The sequence below is a fragment of the Arvicanthis niloticus genome, chromosome 16, assembly GCF_011762505.2.
Source record: "Arvicanthis niloticus isolate mArvNil1 chromosome 16, mArvNil1.pat.X, whole genome shotgun sequence".
In the NCBI taxonomy this organism is placed as follows: Eukaryota; Metazoa; Chordata; class Mammalia; order Rodentia; family Muridae; genus Arvicanthis; species Arvicanthis niloticus.
This window is the reverse complement of record NC_047673.1, coordinates 20,672,284-20,698,136: the sequence shown is the minus strand read 5'-3', so window position 1 is coordinate 20,698,136 and position 25,853 is coordinate 20,672,284. Positions and strand designations below refer to the sequence as shown.

Below are 25,853 nucleotides of genomic sequence, written 5' to 3'. Positions count from 1 at the left end.
TTTATTCATGACCATATATATGATATCCTTGAGGGCCATTTCTTATTCTATGTGGAGTTTCTTATGTTGTTAGACAAAGTTTCCAGGGTTATAGGTATGGTTTCCTTAAAACAAAGGTTTGCTATAATGAAAGATAAAGGAGAAAAGAGACTCAGTTTTTCTATTTCCTATTCCCATACTTTAAATGCCTTATTAGATCAACTTGTTGGGGATGGTTGAGACAAGGTTAACACATACCTTTTTTAGAATGAGCATTTTACAGGAGGACTCTAAGATTTAAACGAGTATAACAGAGGTATACCCATGAAGTTAATGGTAGTCTACCAACAGCAGTATGGTATAGCACATTGTTATATCCAATAAGGACTCAGCCCTCAAATTCCGCCACTTTTTTTTTGGGGGGGGGGGGGTGTCTGTATCCTACATTGTACAAATGGCTCCAAATGTAGGAAGGAATTCTATCAAATAGTTAGCCATTTCTCTAACACTGTTTAGACATCTTGTATCTATCCTCATTTAACCAGCTATTGGTAAATAGCACAGGCCAATTGAATAGTTCACCCTCCTGTAATTTCCCAACATTTTGTTTTGTTGTTATTTCCCCTTTTTAATTCTACTAGCATTTTAAGGCAACTCTGTGTCTTGTGGAGGCCATCGTTGATTACATTGTCTTCTAAATAAAAGTCTCCCCTCCAGTTCTTTTTTTAAGACCAATAACAAGTCATATAGTTCAAAGGTACCACTGACTAAAAAATTTGTAAATGATATAAATCAAGAAAAATGTGTGTGTGTGTGTGTGTGTGTGTGTGTGTGTGTGTGTGCTAGGACTTTTAAATGCCTTTAGAAAGAAATTTAAGTCTTACTTCTTTGAAATAATGTAATAAGCAAAACTTGCTCATATAAAGTCATCTTGGTAGAACCAATAGGAAAGAACTATTTCTCTTTAAATATTTTTCCCCATGTTGCTAGTGGAAAATGCCATTTGCCACACCCTGGGATTCTTTCCCCAGCTCTGTAACAAAACTATAATGGTACAAACAGCAGCAAGGTGAGCGTAGATATTTATTCCAAATCAATACATGAGTGCAAGTATGCAGAAAAAAAAAAAACAGCCAGAGATATTGAAAAGTAGAAGATGCATTATCACCCCCAAGGTTCTCCACAAGAAGCTAGATGAAGTAGCCTGACTATTGTTAAAGACTTAATGGCTTTGGATGAGATCTGTAAAGGAATCCCTTACCATCCAGCAAGACTGAATGGCAACTGAGAAGCCAATTTGACCAGAAGATTAGAGGGAACTGTTCGTATTCTGTGAGAGCCCTGTCTGAAGTCACTCTTGGCCTGTCTTTGGACATGGTGTTCGTTTCTGAACTATTACAATTGATACACTTTAGTTTTGACACATTGGTCTAATTTCTCCCATGGTGTGATGGGAGCACATAGGACCTGATAGTGCTGAAAGTAGACATCGAATCCTTTGTGTTCCTGAATTGGGAGCAATGAGTCCTTTCAGTTGTTAAAAGCAGCAAACTGCCTTTGGTCTTTCTGGTAATTTGGACCCGTCATCTAACCGTTCAAATAAGAAGAAAAAGGATTGTGGGTTTTCATGCAATTTAGCTTGGAAAACCCTGAGCTAGAGATCTTTCCTGCAAAAAGTACAATTTATTTGACATGAGTTACGGTGTTTTCATAGACACGGCTATACCTCTTAGTAATGTACATGCTCGGTTCTCTGCATGAGCCAAAGGATGCTCTCATTTGTTCTGCCCCATTTCGTTGGGAAATACGGGGCTCTTCTTTCTTGTGTTTTGCTTCTGTTAACATCTGGAAGCTTCGAATGGTGGAGTAATCCCAACCCAGGAATCACACCCCTGTGAAATGGGGGGGGTACAGTCAATAAAACATGAATTAATAAAGCAGGGCACACAGGCCTTACAACACCACATACACCAAAGACATTAAGCACCAAACATTTTCACAATCAAGGTGATGTGGCTTGTGGAAAACTTCTGTCATCAATAAACTAAGCTACTTTATTATTGCTCAGTAATAACCTAGAATTTGCTTTAAAAAAAATAATGATCTGCCCAGGAGTAATTGAACTTAATTAAGCTGGTGGTATGCTATGTATTCCAGTATATCTGGAACAAGGCTAAACTTGGCAAACTTTTGTTTTCCTTTTTAAAAGAATATCATTTCATGCCCTCCATTCTATGTTTTTCCTTTTTACACAGCTGGAGCCTTCCTCTTGGGATAGAAGGTTAATGGGTTGTGTTGCGAAAAGGCAGAGGAGTAGAAATAAAAGTGTCTTAAATCTCTGAGTTTGTATCTCAGAACTTCCCTGCACTGGTGATGAGGATTTGAATAGAGTATCTTCCAGGAAACCCGTCAATGTGCAGCTGCCTTTGATGATTCACAGATCGCCAAGGCACCTTAGGGAAACATACATTTTAGCCCACAGTGCGCGGAAGTCATCAATCTCTGGAGTCTTCAGCTGATGTCTGTGTGCATTTAGAGTTCGCTTTTATAGAAACGTCCTTCCTCACAGCTCTGTAGTTCATCTTCTTCATCGCCGTTTCTTAGAGAGTACTGACACATCCTTAAAAGGGTTTGTAGACAATCGTTATGAATTCCCTCCATAACACGTAGCAGACTCCTAAAGACTTGTCTCTAGTGTCTAATTTAACCTTTCCTACAACAACAACAACAACAAAAGTTTGGACACCACTTTCTTTCCATCTAACTTTAACATTGCTAGAAGCAGATTCTTACTTCCTGGCATTGGCTGAACACTTCTTAGGTCAGAGTCTAACTATGTAGCCTAGGCTGGCCTGGAGCTCACTCTGTAGTCCATGATGGCATAGACCTTGTAATCCTCCTGTCTCTGCCTTCCTGCAAATCCTAACTTCTTGAGCAATGATCCTTTTGGGTAATTTTTCAGCCTGCTGTGTTCATGTAACACTAAGTTGTATGACTTTTAATTTGAAGTTTGAATCATAAAGATCTCAGATTAAGTGAAACACAACAGTGACAATTTGCTTCTGGCCAGAAAGATGGATGTGGATGTTGGATGCTGCTTAGATGTGTTTGGAATGCAGCTCTCCACTAACAAAAACCTCCACTAGATGGTGTGGCTCATAGCTTCCTTTCAGGTTTTTTTCTGGTATAAAATGGAATAATAAACACATCTACCACCATTGCTTTGAAGGTTATAGAACTTAGTACATATGCTTTATCCTGCCCAGCGCTTGGTATACCACAAATACTCTGCCCGGGTTATCCTTAAAATGATATAAATTTGATGGTCTAAAACTTTTTAAAACTTAAGTGTCTGATGATTCAAAAATTCACGACTACACTTTGATAATTCCTAAAAAAAATAAAAGATACATCCATTAATTATTTGACTTTACTGAATAATATTTTATTACTTGCATATGATTCATTGATGCTGGATCTATTTAACACATCAAATCACACATGTCAAATAACATGCATTATGAACTTAGGCTGCAAGGAGCTGCTTTTCATGGCTGTGAGGATTGAAAAAACCATTGACTCGGGTACAGAATTAGAAATCATGATCCTGTTTGCCCCAATGAAATGTGGCTTAAAAGTGAGCCGTGTATGAAATGGTGTCCTCTAAGTGACCTCCCATACCCGGTTCTGTCTCTGAAGTTTCTTCTTGCTATTATCAGACAACACTCTCAAGTTAATTTGCTTGCCTCTGCCAGACACCTCTGAGCTGATGAATTCTAATCTCCAGCATGGAAGAAACTGGAGAGCTTGGGTGTATTCTTCATTTCTGTACTTAAGTCTGAACTTGTGGTACTTCTGCAGAATGCATGAAGTGCTTATTATCCTGGGGAAACTAAAGAATGTTCATTAAGCACAGTGCACATACACATTTGAAGGCTGAGGAGGTTTTTTTTTTGTGTGTGTGAGAATATATTTTAATCTTGTTGTTAGGATCAGGATGCAAAAGACATTTAGCCTTAATTAGTCATCTGCCAGTAAAATGAAATATGGTTCCACCTTTTAATTGTCTATATTTAATTTACTATTTTCAGTAGCATTCTGGTCTGAAGATAGCTAAGTTCACCCACAATATGGGGTTAGGTTTTCATGATAGTTCTTCCAGAGATTTGTAATTTCAGAAACACAGGGAATCCATGTGTCCTTGGTGAGCAACAGAGTACTGCCATACAAACTAAGCTTCACAGTGAGTATCCTTGAAACCTTCAAGACCGATGGGAGAATGGTACTCAGACCCTCAAGAAACCTTTTCTTCTTCATGGGGTGATAAGTCCATTTGAGTTATAATATTCCGTAGTTCTGTTGTCATAGACAATGTCACTGAATTGGTAGGATAGCTTAAGGTATGGTTTCCTTTTACCAGGTAGCACAATGATGACAGCAATCTCTATAGATTTCTTGTCATGATGCTCTTGGCACTTGTCACAAAAGTAGGCATGGATGAAGACATCTGTACATTTGGTTTTCAAATCTTTATCTGTCACTAATCTTATGACGTCTTTGATTAATTTCGTATGGTACTTAAAATTATTTTAAAAAGCTTTGAAATAATATAATAGCATAAGTAAAAGTAAAGGCCGTTGTACCATTATAACAATTAAAAATGATAATAGGTGATTATTCAAAACCTGGGAAAGCTTTTTATTGCCCATGAATTCCCATAGAGTCTAATATGGGAACCATAAAAAATAAATAGGAAGTGTTGCCTTATATAAGAGATAAAAGCAAGAGATGGGCAATTTCCTGACTGCTCAGCAGGTAGAGGGAGAAGGTAAGGCCACATCAAAGCAACAGCTAGCTATCAGAATGTCTGAAACCTCTAAGGACTTTGAGGGTCAGTGGAGAAAGATCATGGATGCCAGAGAGTAATGCCTCTATTGAAGACCTGGGTTCTTCCTTTCCCTCTAAAACCTAAGCAAGGGTCTGTAACTCATGAAATCCTATTGCTATGGTCTTCTGAAATTTTTTTTCTCAGAAAGCTGAATAATGATTCACTTGGTTAGTGCCCATATAATTATGAAATGTCACAACTGGAAAATAAAGCATAGAGTGTGTGGAATGTGGCTAGAAAAACAAAACAGAACAAGAAAACAGGTCCAAAGAGAAAGCAGTGGCCCTCTACCCAAGCTTCTTAGGCAATCACCACTTGCATATGGTTTGGAAAAAAAGCAAAGCATGCTTAAGGACAAAGAAGGATTGTAGCTTTCTTCTGGGGTATGCTTATTCTGTGTAATAAGCTGAGCATCCTACCCTAGAGAACTCCAACTGAGAGAAGGGAAGCTGAGGGGGTGGTGAACGTGTGGGAACTTTGTCGAATCCCTCCCCAAGCGCCCATTGCCAGGTGCATCCAAGAACTGGCTGCAACAATAACCAGGCAGGATGCTAGTGATGGGCTTTGCGCTGGTGTGATAATGAGCTGTAGATAAAAGGCAGGAGGACAGCTGTTAGTAGGCACCAGGCTGTTGTTGGCATGGCTCTGAATGTTAAATACTACTCCGGGATCTTTTATGTGCTACATACCAAGTTAGGATCTTACACTAAGACTGTGTAGTTCTTTTATTGAAAATTTGCCAGATATAAATCATTTTAATTCTGTGCTCTTCACTGCTTCACCGTCTCCCCTCCCCCCACTTGTACATTTCTCTGCCTTGACTTGTGAAACATCTACCTTCAATTAGTTGGAAAACTCTCTAACTTTTCATCTCCCTACAGGATTCAACCTTGTACAAGTAACTAGTGTTTTCTATCTGATAAATAAAGGGATTACAGCAGTAACTGCTGTCAGCATTTTTCTCATTTAAACAAATAAAGCTGACAAATGATGAAGTTCTGTGCTGCTCTGTTATGTTTAGAACATGCAGAGCGATTATTCATCTGCTGCCAACATTAGTCTATCCACAACTAAACCATCCCAGAGCCTAGAAAGCTTATTAGCATATCAGTACCCTAGTTATATTTTTATATTCTGTGAGACTCTAGTCCATAGCAAAGGCTGATGGGCATAATTTGCATGATAATTTAATGGGTTGGTCTTTTCCATGTTTATTAGAGTCATGCAAGTTATTGGGTGCAGTGCCTCTCTTAGATACCATGAGATACCATGTTGTGTTAGTCTGGAACATTCATACTACTGTAACATTTCTCACAATCAAGTTAGCTGCCATCTCTGGAGACAGAAAAGTATATAGCTGTGTCTGCTTGCGACACAGATGGGTGAACTTTAGTGGAGATGATAGGAATAGTTACCTTAAATAGAGAGGCTTTGCTTAGATGTTTCCCAAATGTGGATTGTGGATGTGGATTTACATATGTGCATACTTACTGCCTATATATGTAAGTGTGTGTGTGTGTGTGTGTGTGTGTGTATACAAAAGAATGGAAGATTTGATAAAGAATGTCCTTTTTGAGAAAGACACCCTCTTAAAGCAGCGTTATTTTGTAATGCTGGGAAAAACACAAGAGATATAAAGAAATTATGCTGTTGCAAGGATTTTCTTAGAAGAGATGGTCTGACCAACTGAAGCCCTCATGTTTGAAGGAGGAGTCATCAAGCAATTAATATACATTTGCGTGTGTGGCAATGTCATTTGTGATCTGCTGCTTTGATCATGCTGATTAGGAGGCTACACAGTGTTCAGGACCAGTTCATTTGTGTTGGCTTTGCTTTGTGTGCCCCTTGAAGAACATCTGAAATGGACCAGGAACTGAGCCATCCTGTTGTTGAGTTTATGACTTATGGCTTTTCCCCTTGTTCCTGGATAGGATGTCACAAAGAATCCCAGAAATAGAGCAAGATACATTCTGCACTCCATGTAGTAGGGACTTGTTTTCTCTTTGTTCTTGCCAAAGTACCCTGTAAATGTCTCTGTATAGATTAGTCAAATAGGTTTAAGGCCTGTTTATCCTGTGGGGGATGCTCTGATGATCATAGCTGCATACACAAACTAATTCAGGCACATCCTTTATACAGCTCCTATACTCCAAGCCACCTTTCCCTGTCCTAACCACAGGTAGACCAAATAGGTAGCCACTGTGTGACATTACTCAAAGTGGCCAATTCTGGGTTTTACCATTCTTCCTTTTTAAATTCATTTCATTGGAACAAAGCAGAAAAGCTCTTGTTCGATTTCTCTCCCCTTCTGCTGTCCATTTGCCCCGGGGCTTTCTGCTTCCCTGTGTGACCAAATGTGCCAGGCTGGGCCAGTTTCTTGCTAGCTATGTAAATTTCATCCTTCATGCCAGTCATTTGTATGTCTGCAGGTCTAACCACACTTGATTAAAATTAAATTCTGGGTGTCCTTGGGGTAGGGGGAATGCAAATTAGTGGTTTGGATGTGTGCACTCCCTGTTTTCTGACATGGATATGTGGCCCTCTGAGACATTCTGAGGTGGGTTAGGTAGATTCATAAGTTGACAGAATGAGACCAGAAGATTTGCTCAACCGAATTTTTACCTTTCAAGTTTATCATATCTAAAAATGTTAGATACGGGGGCTGGAGAGATGGCTCAGAGTTTGAGAGCAGTAGCTACTCTTCCAGAGGTCCTGAGTTCAATTCCCAGCAAGAACATGGTGGCCCACAACCATCTGTAATGGGATCTAAAGTCCTGTTCTGTTGTGTCAGTGACCACGTACTCATATACCTAAAATGAATATTAGATCTTTTGAAAATCTTAGATATACATTTGTTCAAAATAATAGGATTTCATGACATTTTGTGTAGAATGTCACATCTCCACACTCTCAGCACCCATCCTCTATTGCCTCCCCTTACACCACTGAATCCCCCTTCTACTTTGCTACTTGTATTCATTGTGTTTGGCAGCTCATTTAATATGATGATCTCCAGTTCCACCCATTATCTCATAAATAAATAGCATAATTTTATTTTTTAATGGCTGGGTAACAATCCATTGTAAATATATGGAACATGTTCTTTATCCATTCATCTGGTGGTGGTCCCATTGGCTATTTTCAGGACAGCTACTGTGAATAGTGCCCCAGTTAACAGTGTTGTACAGCCATCTCCATTGCCTGCTGAGTTCAATTCCCTTGGGTAACATACCCAAGAGTGGTATACCTGGATCATATATTAGTTTTATTGTTTGGAAAACCCACATACTGATTTCCATAGCAGCTGGACTGATTTTTATTCCCACCAACAGGGTATGGGTAGTTTGAGAGCCTGCTTTACAAAGGACAGGTGAGTTCTGACTCAGTAAGAGTCCCTGGCACATTACCATGGCTGCCACTCTCACCTGTAGTATTGGTATGATCCTTTTCTGCTTAACTTTTCAAAACAGATTATCCCTTTGTCTTAAGTTGAAGAGCAAGATGTAGGCAAGCTCTCCCCTGTACCAGCTCACTCCTTATCTTAACTCTTCAACTTCCCTTTACAGTATGTGGGCTCCACTCCTAGTCACTTTCTAATGAAACAGGGTTTTGTTTTTAATGTACTTCATTCTCCCTGTACTTCTCTCTTGTTTTCTCCTTTGCTAACTGACTCCTCCATTTCCATGCCCTGGTGCTACTTTACTTTCTGTTTATCATTGCCAGGATGGGACCTGGGCCTTTTTTCCATCACAGGCAAATGTCACTTGAGCCCTTTAGTTGTGAGCAATGATGATGGACCTGCAACAATTCCACCACCTCTAAACGTTTGTCCGTGCTTCTTTGCTCCTGAGAAATCCAGACTGAAGGATGCAAAACTTCAAAAAAGAATAATTCAACATATTGGAGCTTTCCATAGAGGAAATGTGAATGGTTTAATAGACACCCGGATGAGTGTTGGGTGGTACCTCCTTCACACTTAGGAAGCTTATCTCACATTGTACATGATGATTTTTGTGTCCATAACAGTCTCTTGTCACATATTATGAAAAATGTGTTATTGACTGGGTGGCATGAATGCTCTCCATGTGATTAGTTCACCTCTGTTCTTACCGTTTAAGCCTGGCCAGCAGCAGAGGCAGACAGAATGATATTCCACCTCTTCACTGCAGACCCTTTGGCTCATTTCAATTGGAATGACTGCACCCCCAACTTTTCTGCTTCTCTCTCTCTCTCTCTCTCTCTCTCTCTCTCTCTCTCTCTCTCCCTCTCTCTCCCTTTCTCTCCCCTCTTCCTTCCCTCCCTCTCTCCCTCCCTCCCTCCTTCCTTCCCTCCCTACCTCTCTTCCTTTCTCTCTCTTTTTTCTTTCTTTTCAATTGAAATAGACTGTTCTCTTATACAATTTGAAAGTTCATTTTCTCATGCGATACATCCTAAAGCAGCTTCCCCTCCCTTTACTCCTCCCTATCATCTTCCCTCTCCCCCAGACCCAGCCCTCCTATGTTTTCCTTCATAAAAGAGCAGGCTCCAAAAGACAGCAACCAATCAACAAAATAGGATGCAATAAGACAAAGCAAATTCTTCGTAATTCTTTTTCAACTTAAGGGAAAAAATCCAAATTAGGCATTTACTTTTTTTTTCCAATTCTTTCACATATTTGTCTTATTTCCATGATCAAGAACAAACAAATTAATCACAGGGATAGGCATTTCATTGTGTAAAGCCTCGGCATTGGTTTATAAGTCAGAAGCAGGGGACAACCACCAGATGCTCCATCTATAAACCATGGATATAAACGGATGACTCTCGTCTCTCTAAGTCATGGGGCGTTTTTGTCTACATCATGGTATATCCCATCTTTGGGAGATGCGCACAAGTAGTGAGTGAAGACCTCTAGGGCTCACTGTGGTGCTGAGCTTCTATACTCAGGCTTTGACTAAGCTTTCCTATAATGAAGTCTAGGGTCACCAGTGTCTGTGGGACAGAAAGGCATGAGAACTAGAGACTGGGACCTTGTTTGTCATTAAGTAACTAAAGTAGCTAGAAGGAATATCCCCTTTCATCCCTGACACTCCATGAAGGTTAGTGAACCTCCCCATACATAGAAGGACCCCAGTGGTCCTTGGTCAGAAGACTGAAGGGGCTTAAGCTCTACAGTTAGAAGTACCCAGCGTCTTCCTAATGATTAGAAGAAAAATGCAAATTCATAAAGAGCTCGTGGAAAAGTTAAAGGTCTTCAGCTTTATCCCAGGTCAGGTATTTCTTTTCTGCTGCTTCTACAACCTGTGCCTGGGTTGTTAGATTTAATAGATCAACGTGTCTGCTTCCTGTCTTTCCTGTCCATTTGCTTTGCATCCCATAGGCTTTGTTCTCAACCTTTGATGCCACTGTTTGGTCCATTTCTTGAATTGCTGGGCTATTTATTCTCATTCTCTCTCTCTCTCTCTCTCTCTCTCTCTCTCTCTCTCTCTCTCTCTCTCTCTCTCTCTCTCACAGACACACACACAGACACATACACATACTCACATTTTTCTTTCAAACCACACCATTATAGTAACCCTTCCTTGCCTAAAAAGAACAACTTGAACTCTGTCCCTGAGCTTATTATGTTGAGATGATTAGGTTCTAGACATTACCTTAGGCACATATTCCTTATAGTACATTTTGTACACAGACTGGGAGCCCTGAGAGCACCAGGTCAGTGTGATGGGGATGCTATTCTATTGTACAGCACTGCGTTAGTTGATAATACTTTGTGTATGAGGTCTACAGCTTACTCAGCTAGTGGAATTTAATTAGCAGTAATATATTACTGTCACGGTAATTAAAACCTTGCCTTGATTAAAAAACAGAATTGTTTAATTAAAAAGAAAAGGTTTGGCGAGCCTTACCTTTGTGATTGAGAAATACAGTGGCCTCACCTAATGTTCTCTGTCTGCCCATCAGGCTTGAAGGTTCGGGAAGTGTTTATCAATGTCACCAGGCAGCAGGTGGAGGACTTCCATGGGCCAGAAGACTACTGGTGCCAGTGTGTAGCATGGAGCCACCTAGGAACTTCCAAGAGCAGGAAAGCTTCTGTGCGCATAGCCTGTAAGTACCTTTGGGGATGATCTTTGGGGATGACCTTGGGTCTTAGGAGTATGGACATGAGTTAAATACAGTTGAAGAGGTCATTGGTAATGTCCTGGTCTTCTGCAGAATGTAGATGAAAGGGAAGCAAGATGGACTTTTCCACCTCCAGTAAATTTAGTTCTTAAAAATCTCCTTTTATAATGCTTGATCATTTTCTCCAGAGGACAATCTGCAACTCAGTTTGCCTAAGAGATTCTGCCTGAGTTTTCAGAACTCAAATGTCTTCACACTGCCAGGAAAATATGTACCAGAGAAAAAGAAGCCCACACAAATGCACTCTGCTTCTCCCCATCAATGATGCTGCTCGGGGGGGGGGGGGGGGCGAATACTTGGGGAGAGCCAAGCAACCACTGTTTATTCTACTTTCCAGCCAATCTGCAAAAATAAGGCATTAAAAACATTAAAGGGTTTTTATAGCCTGCTGTTAAGTCCTTTCTCTGCTAACCTTAAAACGCGGAAATGGGTTTCAAAACTGTATTTGTTTGACCCAAGTATAACTTTTAAAAAATGCATAGTTGAAAATGATGAAAAAGAAAAGAGAAAGAAAAATTGCATTTCTGAGAAGGCCAAGATTTCTCTATCTTGTGTCAACATCTGTGGTTTTATAATCTGAATACGATGTATAATATATAAACTTCTCCTCCTGTCCTACCCATTCCTATTAGTCGACCCCGAAAGATTCTCAAACTCCTCCTTTTTGTGCCTAGGTCTGTTATAAGAGAAAAGAAAAAACTCTATAGGAGGAAGCTGGGAGGGGCAGGAGAGATGGTTTTTGTTGTTTTATTCAAATCCTGCCTTTTGAGAGTGTCATAAAGAATATGGGACAAGAGGGATTTGTCTGAGGACTGAAGGAGTTCTCCATAGCAGATGTTGATGGCTTAGGGACTAAGAATAGGAGTGAATTGCTATTTGCAAAGACATTTATGTTTCCTCTGAAATGAAATCTCCCTCTTAAAATATGCATTTCACCTTCATAATACTGGTGATTTGGGAGGCCTCTCCTGCACGCCATGTGGGTCCTCCTAGACCAGAAAAAAGAGGTCACCTCCTAAGCTGTACTCAGTGTAAGAGCCTTGGGAAATATTTGCCCAATAGTTACTTAGTTAATTAAAATTAGCCAACCAATATTTTATGACATTAAAGTAGCAGGTCAGCCAAGAGGGAATGTTTGCATTCATTTGTCTCATAACAAGTCCAGTTCTGTGTTCCCAGTGTGGACTCACTAGGGCCAGCCAGAACCCTACTCGAGGTGGGGTATATAGCTGTAGTGCGCAATTCAAGCAGGGTGGAGGAAACAGCATGAGCGTGTTCGAGACTGCCTCACTCAATTTTTATCTTTTGCGCTTCATTTTCTTTTTTGCTCATCAGTCTTCCTTCTCCAAGGTCGATGTCACCTATTTGAACTATTATCAATGAAGTTTTCCTGGTCTTTGTCCATCCCTGTTGTCATCCCCCTCCGTTCTTGCTCACTTCCTGATTCCTGATTGCCTTGTGCCTGTGAGAACCTCATGGTTTTGTTTACAAAGTCCTTCAAAGATTGGCTCAAACCCACCTGCTCTCATCTCCCATCACCTTGACTATACACATCACACGTTGTCCTTCCAAACGCCAACTTGCCGCACGTGTCAGCCTTGCCTTTCTGACACACCCCCCCCAACTACTGCAGTCTGCTATTTTGCATGGGTAGTGGGACAGGGGAGAAGAGCCTAGATCCTGCATCCCTGCTCCATTTCCATTTCTCTTCAGTTTCATCTTAGTTCTGTACAGATGGACAGCATGGCTCATTTCCCATGGTCTTAATATCTCCATACCTATTCATAAATACCTCTGTACCTATTTCACAGAGCTGTTCTGAGCTTTGCTGATCTTCTGGAGTTCTAATTATTTAAACTAAGAAGACAAGTGAATACTCTATAGCCATGATCTGATGCCCTGTGGCATACCTGGTCCTCTTCAACACTATTTCATGGGCTGGTCTTCACTGATGCTAACTGAATGAGTGGTCTAGGTTAACCTTTACTATGCTGCTCCTCAATGCATGATAAAATCAGAGAATAGGGACCATTAATAATGGAAAAGGAATTTTTCATTATGTCACTTTCCTTTTAATCATTTGAACTTCCTAGATATCTGAGATACTTTTCTGATAATAATCTTATGATCCTCTTGAAAGATTTTAAAGTAATTGGTCCTTTTCTTATGATAAGCTCATTTGTATATAAAAACATTTTTTTTTTCAAACAAAAATGTTAGACTATCATTATAGCCTGTGTTATACAATTCACTTAATGGGTTCTCTAATAGTGTTTCCAACATATTTTTAATTTCTTCCCATGTAGCAAGTTAGAGGCTTTTTAATTTATTTAAAATTATTTATGCAAGCCAAGACATGATTTGTCATTAAATATTGCATTTGACTTGGGGACCAATGTGTATTAAAATGTAAATTGAAATTTAACTAGTGTAATCACATCAAAAGTGTATGTGGGGATGCCTTCAGGATCTTGGATGTTTTATTTGCTTGCAGGAAAGACACTTTAAAAATAATTTTGCGTTATTATTAGACTGAGAGAGAAGAGTTCTGACTTTTTTTGTGTAAGTACTTCCTGACAGATAACACATTGCACATGAGGATAGTCTTCATGCTCAATAAATGAATAGGCAAATTAGATATAATTGTTACGGTAATTCTTCTTTTTAAGATTGTTTTTTAAGTAATAGAGGCATCCTAATGTGCTAAGCCATCATTGATAGATAAATGCAGTTTATCAATGTGAGGACCATCATCCGAAGGGACTTTACAATTTACTGTCATCTTTAGAGTACTCGGTAAACTGTTCTGTTTCAGCATCTGAGCTCCTTATGCTTCCTGCATTGAGCCAATGAGCCATTAAGAATTTAAAAATTTTTTTAATTGCACTGGGCAAAAGCACCAAGGCAACTGGGACATTGAGCTGGGGGACATATTGACAGGAGCATCTTGATATGATCATGGTTACTAATCTCTACGAAAACACCAGGAGGCTCTCTGGATGCTGCTGCTTAGAGACTGTTTGATTTTTAAAATAAAGCCACACGGAGAGCATTCTCCTCTTAATTTTTATGATTCATCTGTTCCCCAAGGTGGACCCTATTGGAGGTAAAAGTTACAGATACCGAGCACAGTCTTCTATGATATTCTGGAGTACACTATGGAAATATGACAAATATTATAAATTATTTATGCTTAAATTATTGTATAATACCGTTAAGGATTTTGTGAGTCTGTGAGCAGATATCATTGAGATATCTTGCCTAAGAACAGTATTCCCAAAACTTCAACGTGCACCATCATGCCAAACAGCAACCAACATGGCCCTCATATAGTGCTGAAGATTCAGTTCAAATAGTTCAGGAAGCCTAGCATTGGGGCTCTAATTGGGAATTTCTATTGAGCTTCCTTAATGTGAGGATTGCTAGTTGGTGTTTGCCCTGTACCTCCAGTCCTGAGAATTTATGTATTTTTATTTGAAGCGTTTTTATTTACCCCATTTAGAATTTCATATGCCTGCTTTGTTCAGCCTGTTGCCAAAAGGTAGAAAATGTGACTAACAGGGGAGGTCATCTTGCCATTACCAAAGTGGAACAGAGCCCCATCTGTCTGCCCATTGTATTCCCTCGCGTGTTCTTACTACTAAGCCCTGTGAGTTGCCCTCTGTTAAATAGAAACTTGAGAACCAAAATAGAAACCTTTATGTGCATTTGAGTGTTTTCTGGAGGAAAGTGGCAGTTGTTTTCCTCTTTCTTTCGTTTCTAAGTCAGTTGTGAACCTCCTCGAGGTCAAGTTCTAGTGTGTGCACGCTTCGCATTGGGAGCCAGGGTGCCTGTCATCCATCTTCAGGAAGATTTCCCGTAATCACACTATGGTATAAACAGGGAGAAATTGGCTGGCCACCAACTACTGGGGGGCTGGAAATAGTGGAGACCTAGTTACCAAAGTGAGTTTAGAAAGGTAAAAATAGATAAATAAAGGCAGCCTACACTGACCCCCACCAAGCTGGCAGAAGCCTGTCTCTAGGGAACAACTCCCACAGGCCCTCCCTCATCCGTCTGGTTCACTTGGGCTGGAAGAGACAGCATGCTGTGGCATCTGCTGCTGGACCATTGTCAAAACCAGGAATACTCAATCATTCCTAGTTGTTTATTTTCATGGGTGAACATTTGGCAGCTTAGCGCTCTCTTTTATTCTCTGTTTTTCTTTCGCTCCTTCATCTGCTTATGAGGTCTTGTGCCTATAGCATTAAACCCTCAGTCAAGGAAACCCTTCTCGACACTTGGCTACTCTACCTAATTATGGACTGAGACCTACAGGAAGTATTCCTATCTTTGAGCCCATTCTACAAGTTGGTGACTTGGAAGAATATTCAGTAGGAAAACACTATTTTGTTGATTTTTTTTTTAAAAAAAGAACATAATTTGAGACGTGCTGAATGAAATGTAAATATGATGTTTATTTGAGATGCTTCTAAAATGTCTAGGCAATTGTGGCGAGAATGAGTGAAGAAATTAGAAAAATCTAATTTACAGCCACAGGGTGCTCTATACTTCATGCTGTACGAAACTGGATTATTTTCTTTTGCTTTTGGAGGTGGTTTCTTTTTGAAAATCAGAAAAGAAAAAGAAAAAGGACATTCAGTTGTCTCTATTGTGCATCTCAGCTTCCTGGCTTCATAAGTAATTTCATATGCTGGGATCTGCCAATGCCTCTGCCTCCTGCTTGCACAATTAAATATAGTGATAAATAAATGTTTGTATACCTTAACATTTTTCAGGAGTAACTTTCTTTGCCTGTCTTTTCCCATGTCATCCTTACAGGTATGCTGAGCTCCACCTGAGTGAGTGAGTGAATGCGTGTGCAAGCACCACTTAGATTCTCAACCTATGATTCACGACCCCTTTGTGGGGATCAACTGACCTTTTTAGATGGGTCACCTAAGACCATCAGTAAACGCAGATATTTACACCATGATTCATAACACTATCAAAATTACATTTATAAAGGAACAATGAAAGTAATTATATGGTTGGAGGTCACAACATCATAAGGTAATGCATTAGGAAGGTTGAGAACCACTGTCTTAGATGCTTAGGTATAGATGCTTAGGCTCAGAGGTGTGGGCTGCTTTCACCGTCTATGCTTTGTCTGTGTTCATTATTCTCCCTGGAGCACAGGCATAGCTCCATCTCCTTGTCTCTGACTCTTTATTCTTACATTATGGTCCTGTAGGAGGAGGATCCTTGCTGCCTTGTACATAGACTGCAGCATAACAAATCTGTTAGCCCCACTGACCTCACTAGCCTATTAGACCACTTTGGACATCAAAGAGCCTACTCTAGTACCCACAGCTCCCACATTTCATGAATCCACGTTTCCATCTCTGTCTTCCCACGGAATTTTTCAGGACTATTATCATGATATCTATAATCATAATTATTTTGAAGTTATTTGTGAGTTCATTTATCATTTTAGATTATGAACTGCCTCAAGGTTCCACCATTATTACCTTCACTTTTTTGACTTTCAAGTCTCAGGCAGATCTTATATATCACCTTTGTAGTGGGTACCATCTTGCACAGCAATGCCATTCATGCAATGCTTGACTCCTCTTCTTAAAAGGGCATCTGTTCATTGTTTATCATGATGATGTCCAGCTGTCTGGCTTTCTTGTGAATGTAGAGCTAGTAAGAACACAGAAAAAAAATCATCTTTGGCTTCCCTTGTCTGGAGCTAACTACTTATGGTCAGCACTGCAGTAAGTAGAGGTCAAAAGGGAATTGAAGAGATGAAACATTACAACCATGTTAGCCTATGTGACCTCAGCTGTTTACACTACTTTCTCTGGTCCAATATGCTTTGTCTAAATACACCAACAATGTAGAAAATAGTCTTCAATACCTTGTATAAATTGCACAAAAGTTTGAGATCTTAACTTCTCTTTTCCATGGCAGAATATCCCCTAAAGTTAAGAAAGACAATGATATAGCTTTCTTCCAAAGGTCAATCATTCCCAAAACCATACATACATCTGTAGGATACTATTGAAGGATATGAGAGACTTAGTTTCTGAATAATGTTGTAAGCTGCATAACATCATCTGATTAAAAGAGGAATGTTTGCTAAAATACAGCTGCAGTCCAGTAGCTAGACTGCACACCATAGGGTGCAGTTGTATCCATCTGAAACCATGCATAGGCTGTTTTCTTGCCAAGCCCTGTGCTGATGAGTGTCGGGGTTGCACAGATGTGCCATGGAGGCTTACAGAAACAAAGCTGAGATAGGAGCATGCTTTCTGAGCCCCAGTGTCCAATGAACAAAGTTAAGTGTTTAGAAGTCAGGAGTTTGGACCACAAAAAATTAGTCTTTGGAAGCATGTGTTGAGCACTGTGCAATTACATGGGACATAACACCCTTGAAGCCAACTCTGAAAACTCAGGCCATATAGGTAGCAGTTGTTTTTTAAAAACAGGAAATAATTGGCCTTAGAAGCTCTGGCTACCTTCAACTTATATCATAGAGGATTCGGAGAGGTTTGTTTTTTTTATTATAAAGCCAGCAGCAGTATCACTGGGTCTAGATATTAAGGTGACAAATGAGAGTAGAGTGAACCAGACATGGCCAATGGTGGAGCACTGTTCCTGTTCTAGTAGCTCTTCGTGCACTATACGTAGAGAAGAAAAGGGCACACATCTGGCAGTGACATTTGAGAACATATATTTGTGTTAGATATCTAGGTAAGATGGCAGACAGAAAAGTGGTTTATAAATTAAGAAATAATATCAAGAGTGAATAGAGTCAGTTCGTTGGTAGAGTGCTTGCCTAGCATTCAGGAGATCATACATTCGAACCTCTGCACTCTAATATCCTCTAATCCCAGCTCTCTGAAGGTGAGCAGAGGTTCTAGGTCATCAAGCTAAACAGAGAGCAAAGCCAACGTTAAGGTGCATCTCAAACAAGTTTTTGACATAATGATAAACCTTAACTGGGGTTACAGCATAGTAGAATTTCCTTCAGTCATTTACTGAGAATCTTCAGGTTAACCCTGATACGGCTTGGCTTACTGTTGCCACTCTTTCTGTGCTTATATCTCTATGATCTTGCCCCACTGAACCATGTGATGTGTTCTGAGAAACACATCATTAGGTAGTTTTGTACTTGCTTATCCAGGTGGCATATTTCCATACAGTATGGAAATATGGTATGGGGCTACTGCCAATTTACCCTGGGAAACTTTTCTGATGTAAATATACTTTTAGTAAGTAGAAATTCACTTGAAAATTATAACAAAAAGAATGAAACATACAGTTGTACAAGACAGCTATATGTTCTGAGTGTCTGCACAACTGATCTTATAGCAGGCTTGTTTATAATAGTTGCTAGAAACCCATGCAGATACATAGAGCTGTGGGTTCACTAGCAACAAGAAACACATACTATAAATCTATATCTATCTATCTATCTATCTACCTATCTATCTATTACCCTATATATTTGGTACAGACTTGTGGAATTCTTTTATATATGTCTCCATTCATTGCCCTTACCAAGCACATTTTATGACATAACTATAGTGCAATTATGAAAAGACTTCGATAAAAAACTTTTATGCAACTTAAATAACTATTCATTCTTTTCCAACATGCAGAAATTTTGCTTTGAAACAAATCTAGTTCCTATGTTACAGTGAGGTATGAAACCTTTACTTACTTTTCAGTTTTCTTTTTTTGTCCTCTGTGGTACAGAATTTAGAAGCATGATGGTCAGTTATTTTGTTTAATGTACCTCAACATATTTTTTGTTGTACAATGTAAATATATCCACATAGAAGGATACTATTCTTGGACAATTTGAGCATAGAAATAAATTATAGTTAAAAATATAACTCACTAAGTAAGGATTCATATTGAGTAAGTTTGTATAGCTCAAGCAAGTAGCTGGGGAGGTTGTTCATGGGTATAGCATGTGCTACATAAGTGCATGACCCAAATATCCAGATATCAGTTGTATAGATACCCCAGCATCCATGTAAAAAGCTGGATCTTGAGTGTACCCCTAAGTCCTTGATTCCACACTTACAGCTGTCTAGTACTTGGCATGTGATTACACTAATAAATCATTCTATTTTTACTCTTTCATTTGTATTACCTTTTAAAGTGAATTTTCATCGAGGAGGCAAAGACAAAAATATATACTTGAAGTTTGCTTGCTAGCCTATATAGTCAATTGGTGAGCTCTAAGTTCATTGAGAGACCTTGACTCAAAAATTAAGGTTGAAATCAATCAAGGAAGATACGTAATATGAATCTCTGGTTTCCACATACATACAGGTGTACATACATACACACACACACACACACACACACACACACACACACGTATGTATGTGCTTATGTTCATGTCCATTTACATTGAGCCAGAAAGAGACACACACAGAAAGAGAGACAGATAACGACACAGAGAATAAGAAAGTAGAGGGCTATTTCTTGCTTATTATAGAATAAAAATTATAAATAATATAAAAAATATCTTAATTTCAGTGAGTATAGACAAGCACTGTAATGGAGAGCAAAAATGGTAGGTGAGAGTTCCAGGGTTCTTAGCAAGTTTACAAAATCTCAGTCTCTTTCCACATCTACCGAATCTCAGTCTCTTTCCATATCTACTTATTAGTCATTAAAAAAAAAGCTAACAAATTGGCAGTTGTGAGACAGTCAATGAAATGTCCCCTCCTATGATGAATAGACACTAATATCTCTTCAGCATTGTTCTTTCTAAATTTACACAATTTGTATGTACTTTCAGGAAGACATTGGATAAATTACATTAAGTAAATTTGATGTAATAGATTATTCTGAACTATAACCTCAAAATGCTATCGACATGTCAGACACTAGAGAAGCTACAAAATCAGTGTGGCTTACCTCTCTGAAGTCCTCAGTATCCCTAGTAAAAGGGCCCTGCAGTAAACAAACCCTTAGTTGGTCAACAGCCTTATGTTAAATGGCATTGTACTGGAACGTCTTATCATAATCTGTAAATCGTCTCTGGATTGCTTACAGTACTGTGTTTACATTGAACGGACATTATCTGAAAGGCTTGGGACCAGCAGTTTTCATGTTTAAGAGTCCATTAATTGTTGGAGTAACCACAACTACTTCACTCATTGGGCATCTCCAACTCAAACATCAAAATTCAACAATGTTCCAAAGTCACAATTTTTTTGTCATCAGATTTAGGAGTTTTTTTGGGTTGGGGATTGTTTTTATTGTCATTGCAGTTGTTCAATCTTTCCTATATTAACCTCAATGGATTATTGTATTCAGCTTTATCATTTAAACTTTGGGTAATAATAATGGCAATGTTTATGTTCTATACAGATACAACTTGTTTTTGATGCTTTCAAACAACCTTACTTTACTTTCTGAATGTGAAATTCATGGATACAGCATGATACCTACGCCTCTTAGGTCAGCAGAAATAATCATGAGACACATGGGACAGAATGATGAAATCGAACGAGTTTTGAGGATACAACTATAAACATCAAAATACTTTGCATCCCGCATCTTCTTAGCCTCCACCCAGATAGCCCTGCCTCCCTTGCCAGTAGATGGTCTTCAGCATAGATTAGGAGAAACTTAAATCTGTAGGAACCATGGTTTTTTGAACAAAGAGTGATGGTTTGTACAATACTGATAGAAATTGGCTTACTTTTGCTTAATACTTGCATTTTTATAAGTGACAAGCTTAAAGATGGGATCTATTGAAAAGAAATGTGTGAGGGAGAAATGAAATTTCCCCAGAGAAATTCTTTCATGCTATTTATTGCCAGCCATTATTTTACCAGGGAGAATTTGCAGAAACATAGCCACTGCCTTTCACTAAAAATCACAGGTTGATTCAGTCTGCTATTCCTTCAGTGAAATTCACCTTGAATTTCCCAAAGATGGTCATTTTTATTCAAACCTCAGTAAAGCTTTATTGGCAAAGAGAATATAGATTTTACTTCAGTCAATACTCAATCTTCCTACTTAGTAAACCTTCCTACAAACCAACAGTTGGAAAACAAAATAAACAAACAATTACAACAAAAAGAAATTAGATCTCTTAGTCTTTGCATACATTTGGTGCCTAGTGACTCTTCATATGTAGTGTTATTTCTGCCTAAGTATGAAAAGGCAAGATTGCACCCCAGAAATTTCCTATGTAGGAGAGGGATGCTGACTAAAGAAAAGAGTCAAATATCTGTGAATAGTTCAGTAACCTGCATGTTTTAGGCAGCCCACTAACAACCTACTGTTCCTTCCTTTGAAGAGTTCACAGTATAACAATTCAGATGCTTGTAAATAAGGATTTACAGAGGAGTAGGAACATGGATGACACATTCAGTGTTCAGAAGAAGCCCACTAGGACCCTGCTGGTCTCAGGGGTTCAAGGTACACTTCTTGAGTTACGAAGAAAGGTTATTCCTGAACAAGACTGGGGATTTCTCTGGAATGGAATTTGTACTCCTGGATTGTGATCACAGAAGAGAGCCTAAATAGAAAGAAAAAGATGCATGTATAGGGTGACTGTCTCTTATCTAAAGTCTTGGGTAGAAGGGTTTCAAATCTTCTCAATGTTTGAATTCTGTAACGTTTGTATGAACCTTATAAGTGGTTGAAGATCTTTAACTGAAGGCTTCCCAAACTGCAGTGGCCCCAACCACAAAACTGTTTGGATCACCAGGTATTCACAGCTATTCAGATTATGATGTCTAATACATGTTTATACTAAATAAAACACAAGATAACAGGAAACACTTCAATTTGAGAGAAATAGGTATATCAGGTGATGAAGGTATTTGAATAATCAGCTCAGACTTCAAATTCATCTAGAACATGGTTTGACTATTGAGGTAGCAGAGATGGTATAAAGTCAAAAGTGGTGTAATGTCTCAAAACCTCCTACTTTCCCATTCGCTGTGGATAAGACTTCCAAGAGAACAACAGTGCTGATTGGGCAGGGGCTAAACATTTGCACAGATGATGCAAGTTAAAGAGAATGAGACAAAGTTGAGGCTCCTGAAAAGGGATATCAACACGAGCAAGCATATGGTTGTTGAAGTATGAAACCAGAAGCTAATGTAGAGGATTTTATGTATGTTAGGTATGGCACTGTCTATGTTTCTGGCTTAAGTAACTAAGTAGCTAGTTATTTTATTTAGTATAATTATGAATTTGACAGAAGAGTTTTAGGAACAAAATATCAAGTTCAGTTCTTCAGTATGGTGTATGACGATATGCATAACTCATGTGATCATCAGTGGACTGTTTTTAATTATGCAATTGTACTTTTGAGCCTGAAATCCACAGTTTAAGAGAAATGTCAAAGCCCTACATTGGAGTCCTTGAAAAATTCGTGCTTAGGATTATTTGCTATTGGAAATATGGGAGGAACTGATTTCATCAGGAATACTTTTGCATGTATCTTTTCTCCAGCTCTCAAATTGCTGGTGGAAATAGAAAGGCTGGTAAGCTATGAGTAGAATTCCATAAGAGGAGAGGGAAGAACCAGAGAAGTCCACAAGGAAGGCAAAAATAAACACAGTAGAGGAAATAAGTGCAGATGCTTATGAGGAGTAAATGGTCAAGACCCCAGTGTTATCTACAGATTATGGGAAGAATTTCGATGTGTCTGCTGGTTTTGATATGAGAGTTGTCATTGATCCAGGACCAGTAATGAAAGAGATGATAAGAAACTGTAGACCAAGCAATTAGCAGGAAGATGGAAAATATGGAGGATAGAGAGAGATGACTCTTTCCAAAAGTGGAACTGTATAAAGAGAAGCTAGAACGCGGCTGGTAGTAACCATTTGGGGACTGGAGGATGATATAATGTTAACATGGAGACTTAAGAGACTTTCTTTGTATGTATTTGCTGAGGCAGAATAAGAACAGAAAAAAAAAATGAAGAAGTCAAATAAGAACATCTAGACTTGAGTTCTGGGCTCAGCCAAGCATCTTTAACCCACTACAGATGATATTCCCATGAAAAACACAGAAATTAAGATCACTCAGCTTTACTCAAGACCATTGAAATCATAATCTTTGGTGGAAGGACAGTAATACTTGGTGGTTTTGCAGTCTTTTGGCCTTCCTTCTTCCTACTGACTACAGAAATGCTCCTTAGTCTCCATCCAACTGAGATGTTGTGGATAATTAATGGCTTTAGGGGAAGGGGGAGTCAGTTTTCTTTAAAAGCATGGTCCCTGGGTGGTCCACCATGCTCCAGTGGATTGTCCCCATTTATGAGTACATGGGTAGCACAAATTGGACTCACTAGCTTATTAAAAATATAAACAAATATAAAATTGATAAAAAGGAGTGGAGGGTTAGATCTGAGAGAAGTTAGTGGAAGAGTAAGAAGGAATGTGATCCAAATACATCTATACAATTCTCAATGAATTAGTTTACTTCTTTTGTTTAATTTGGCAAATGAAAAAAAGTAAAGGAGTAGATTATGGTCTTCTCACGGCTTAATTCTCTCAAGTGACTCTCCAGACCTACTCTTGACTCCTTGAGAATTACTCCTACTTTTGTATGAAGTGATTCCTCTCAATCTGTCGCTGCCATATCAGAGTTTTTCCTTCCTCAAATTTCCAGTCAATCCTGGTTCAAAGCCAAATTCTCTATTTCTGGAAAGTTTCCCCAAGAACAAGTTAGGTTGGGTTCTTTGTAGCTTTATTTCATAAGTAATATTGACTATGTCTCTTCATAATATTTAACATCAACTATAGATTTGGTTATAACAAGTTTTGGCCTAAATTATTATTTGGATCCTCCATGGTACAGTAGGAGAGAGTTAAGGAACGCAAATCTCTTTGATTTTTTTTTTATTTGTTTGTTTACTTTTCACAGAGATGGACTTTGGGGTCCAGGAGTCACTAGGTATTTGGTGGCTCTTCTATTGATTTTGTACTCATGGCACTGGCCACATGTTGTCCTAGTTGACCTTCTTGACCTCAGGGAGATGGGCTGAGGGGAGACTCAAAGATCTAACACTGCAGTTCAGCTCTGTTTCATCTTGCTGCAGGGTTGGCTTTTCTTTTTGCCTCTTTCTTCCTTTTTTTCTCTTCCCTCTCTCTGCAGTCATGGTACTGAATCATAATGAGGTGGGGAGCATTGAATGCTTGAGGTTATTTTTAGGTCATTTCTTCTGAAACACATTGCGAGATCATATAGCCCTCTAATTTCCTGTGCAGGGCTGTGGAGGTCACAGAGGGAAGCCAGGGATGATTCTTCATATCTATGTCGGTCTTAAAACTTGGTTCCATCAACCATAGAGTTCATTGCGCATCGGAATGCTCATCAAGATGCCAAACTGCAAGCTGGTGCTTACAGGTGTGAATAAAGCTCTTTTACATTGGGAATTCTAACAGGAGGAAGATGAACTCTGTGTGTACTGCTTGGGAATTGAGCAGCACAGAAAAGTCGACGATTTTGCTGCTGTATCTGTTTTTTTTTTTCCTTCTTTCTTCAAAAAGTAATTTGTTTTGGAGGTTATCTGTATTCACCGAAAACTCATTTTCCCATTAGCACTCCAAAAAGAGTAATCATACTAACATGCAGAACATGGGATTTGTAAGTATTTTCTCCCTATAACATGCCATGGATCATGACAAAAATAAGGTTATAATATATCCTATCACTATATGCCTATCTTATTTGATATTTTAAAACCATGGTATAATTTACCTAATAATTTTTAAGAATATCATATAATATTTTTTGTCAAATATCATTTAAACACTTCATTATAATTCAGTAAAACCTCACTTATCTTCCATATATTGATTCAAATAATCAATATACTCAAGACTCAGAAATTACTCTTATCACTTGGAGACAAAGCAAACACAAGAAATCCTGAACTGTGTACTTTCTTTATGTAATGCTCCTACCTGTAGCTCCTTCCCGGGGGAAGTTGTTCTAAGTAGTTTCTACTTTATATTGGTCATGCTGTACCACATGTATACCACATTTACCCACGGGAGCAAGAATATGTATCTAGCAAGCAGCTCTGTGCATTGACCATCATGGCGTCTCATTCATGAAGAAGAAAGGACCCTGGCCCTGTGGTTTATTGCTTGTCTGCGCATGATCTGATGCTAAAAAGAAATAATTGGAACTAACTACAGAAAACAACAAGGGAAACGAAAAGCAGGAACCTATGGCCAAGAATAAATTTGAATTCACCCTGTCAGAATACTGAAAGGAAACTGGCTGGGGTCAGGCAGAGCAAGAAATGCAGAGTGTGTGCTGAACAGATTCAGTAGCAGTCTCGTGGGTGGAGTTATGCTGGATCTCTTTATCACCTTGTGTGGTCATTTTATAACTTTCTTGAAACATGGATCTCTTAAGACTGATTCATTCATTGAAGTCACTGCTTAAGACACCTGTGAATTCCTCCAGTCTCGGGTTCATAATTAAGACTTTTGCTTCCCAATTATCAGCCTATTCTCAGGTTTTGATGGCTTTTAAATGCATTTCTTTGGTTTTGCCCTTGTAAACAAAAGAAGTCAAACACAATGCAGTATGCTTTGCTGGGAGCAGCAGTAGAAGGCAAGTTAAGTTGTCAGAGTGCTTTCTCAGCCCTGCGAGCTGTCTCTAGCCACCACCAATGTCCCCATCATTGAGACCATGTTCTCCTATACTGCTGTTGCTTACCTAATCATTTGTGCCAATAGTAGGGAGAGAAATACCAGAGAATGCTAGTTATAAAATATTTTATGAATGACAACCCTCTCCCAGAAGGATTACAGTGTATAAAGTATCTCAT

General features: G+C 39.0%; 1 protein-coding gene across 8 annotated transcripts in view; it reads left to right on the top strand.

The window, feature by feature from the left end:
• Positions 1-25,853, top strand: part of Unc5d (unc-5 netrin receptor D) — a 506,034-nt gene that overhangs the window by 282,884 nt on the left and 197,297 nt on the right. For all 8 annotated transcript variants that reach the window (XM_076913983.1, XM_076913981.1, XM_076913982.1 and 5 more), the window contains exon 3: positions 10,811-10,954. In XM_076913983.1, the coding sequence (XP_076770098.1) occupies positions 10,811-10,954 (144 nt within the window). The remainder of the gene's footprint in view (positions 1-10,810; positions 10,955-25,853) is intronic.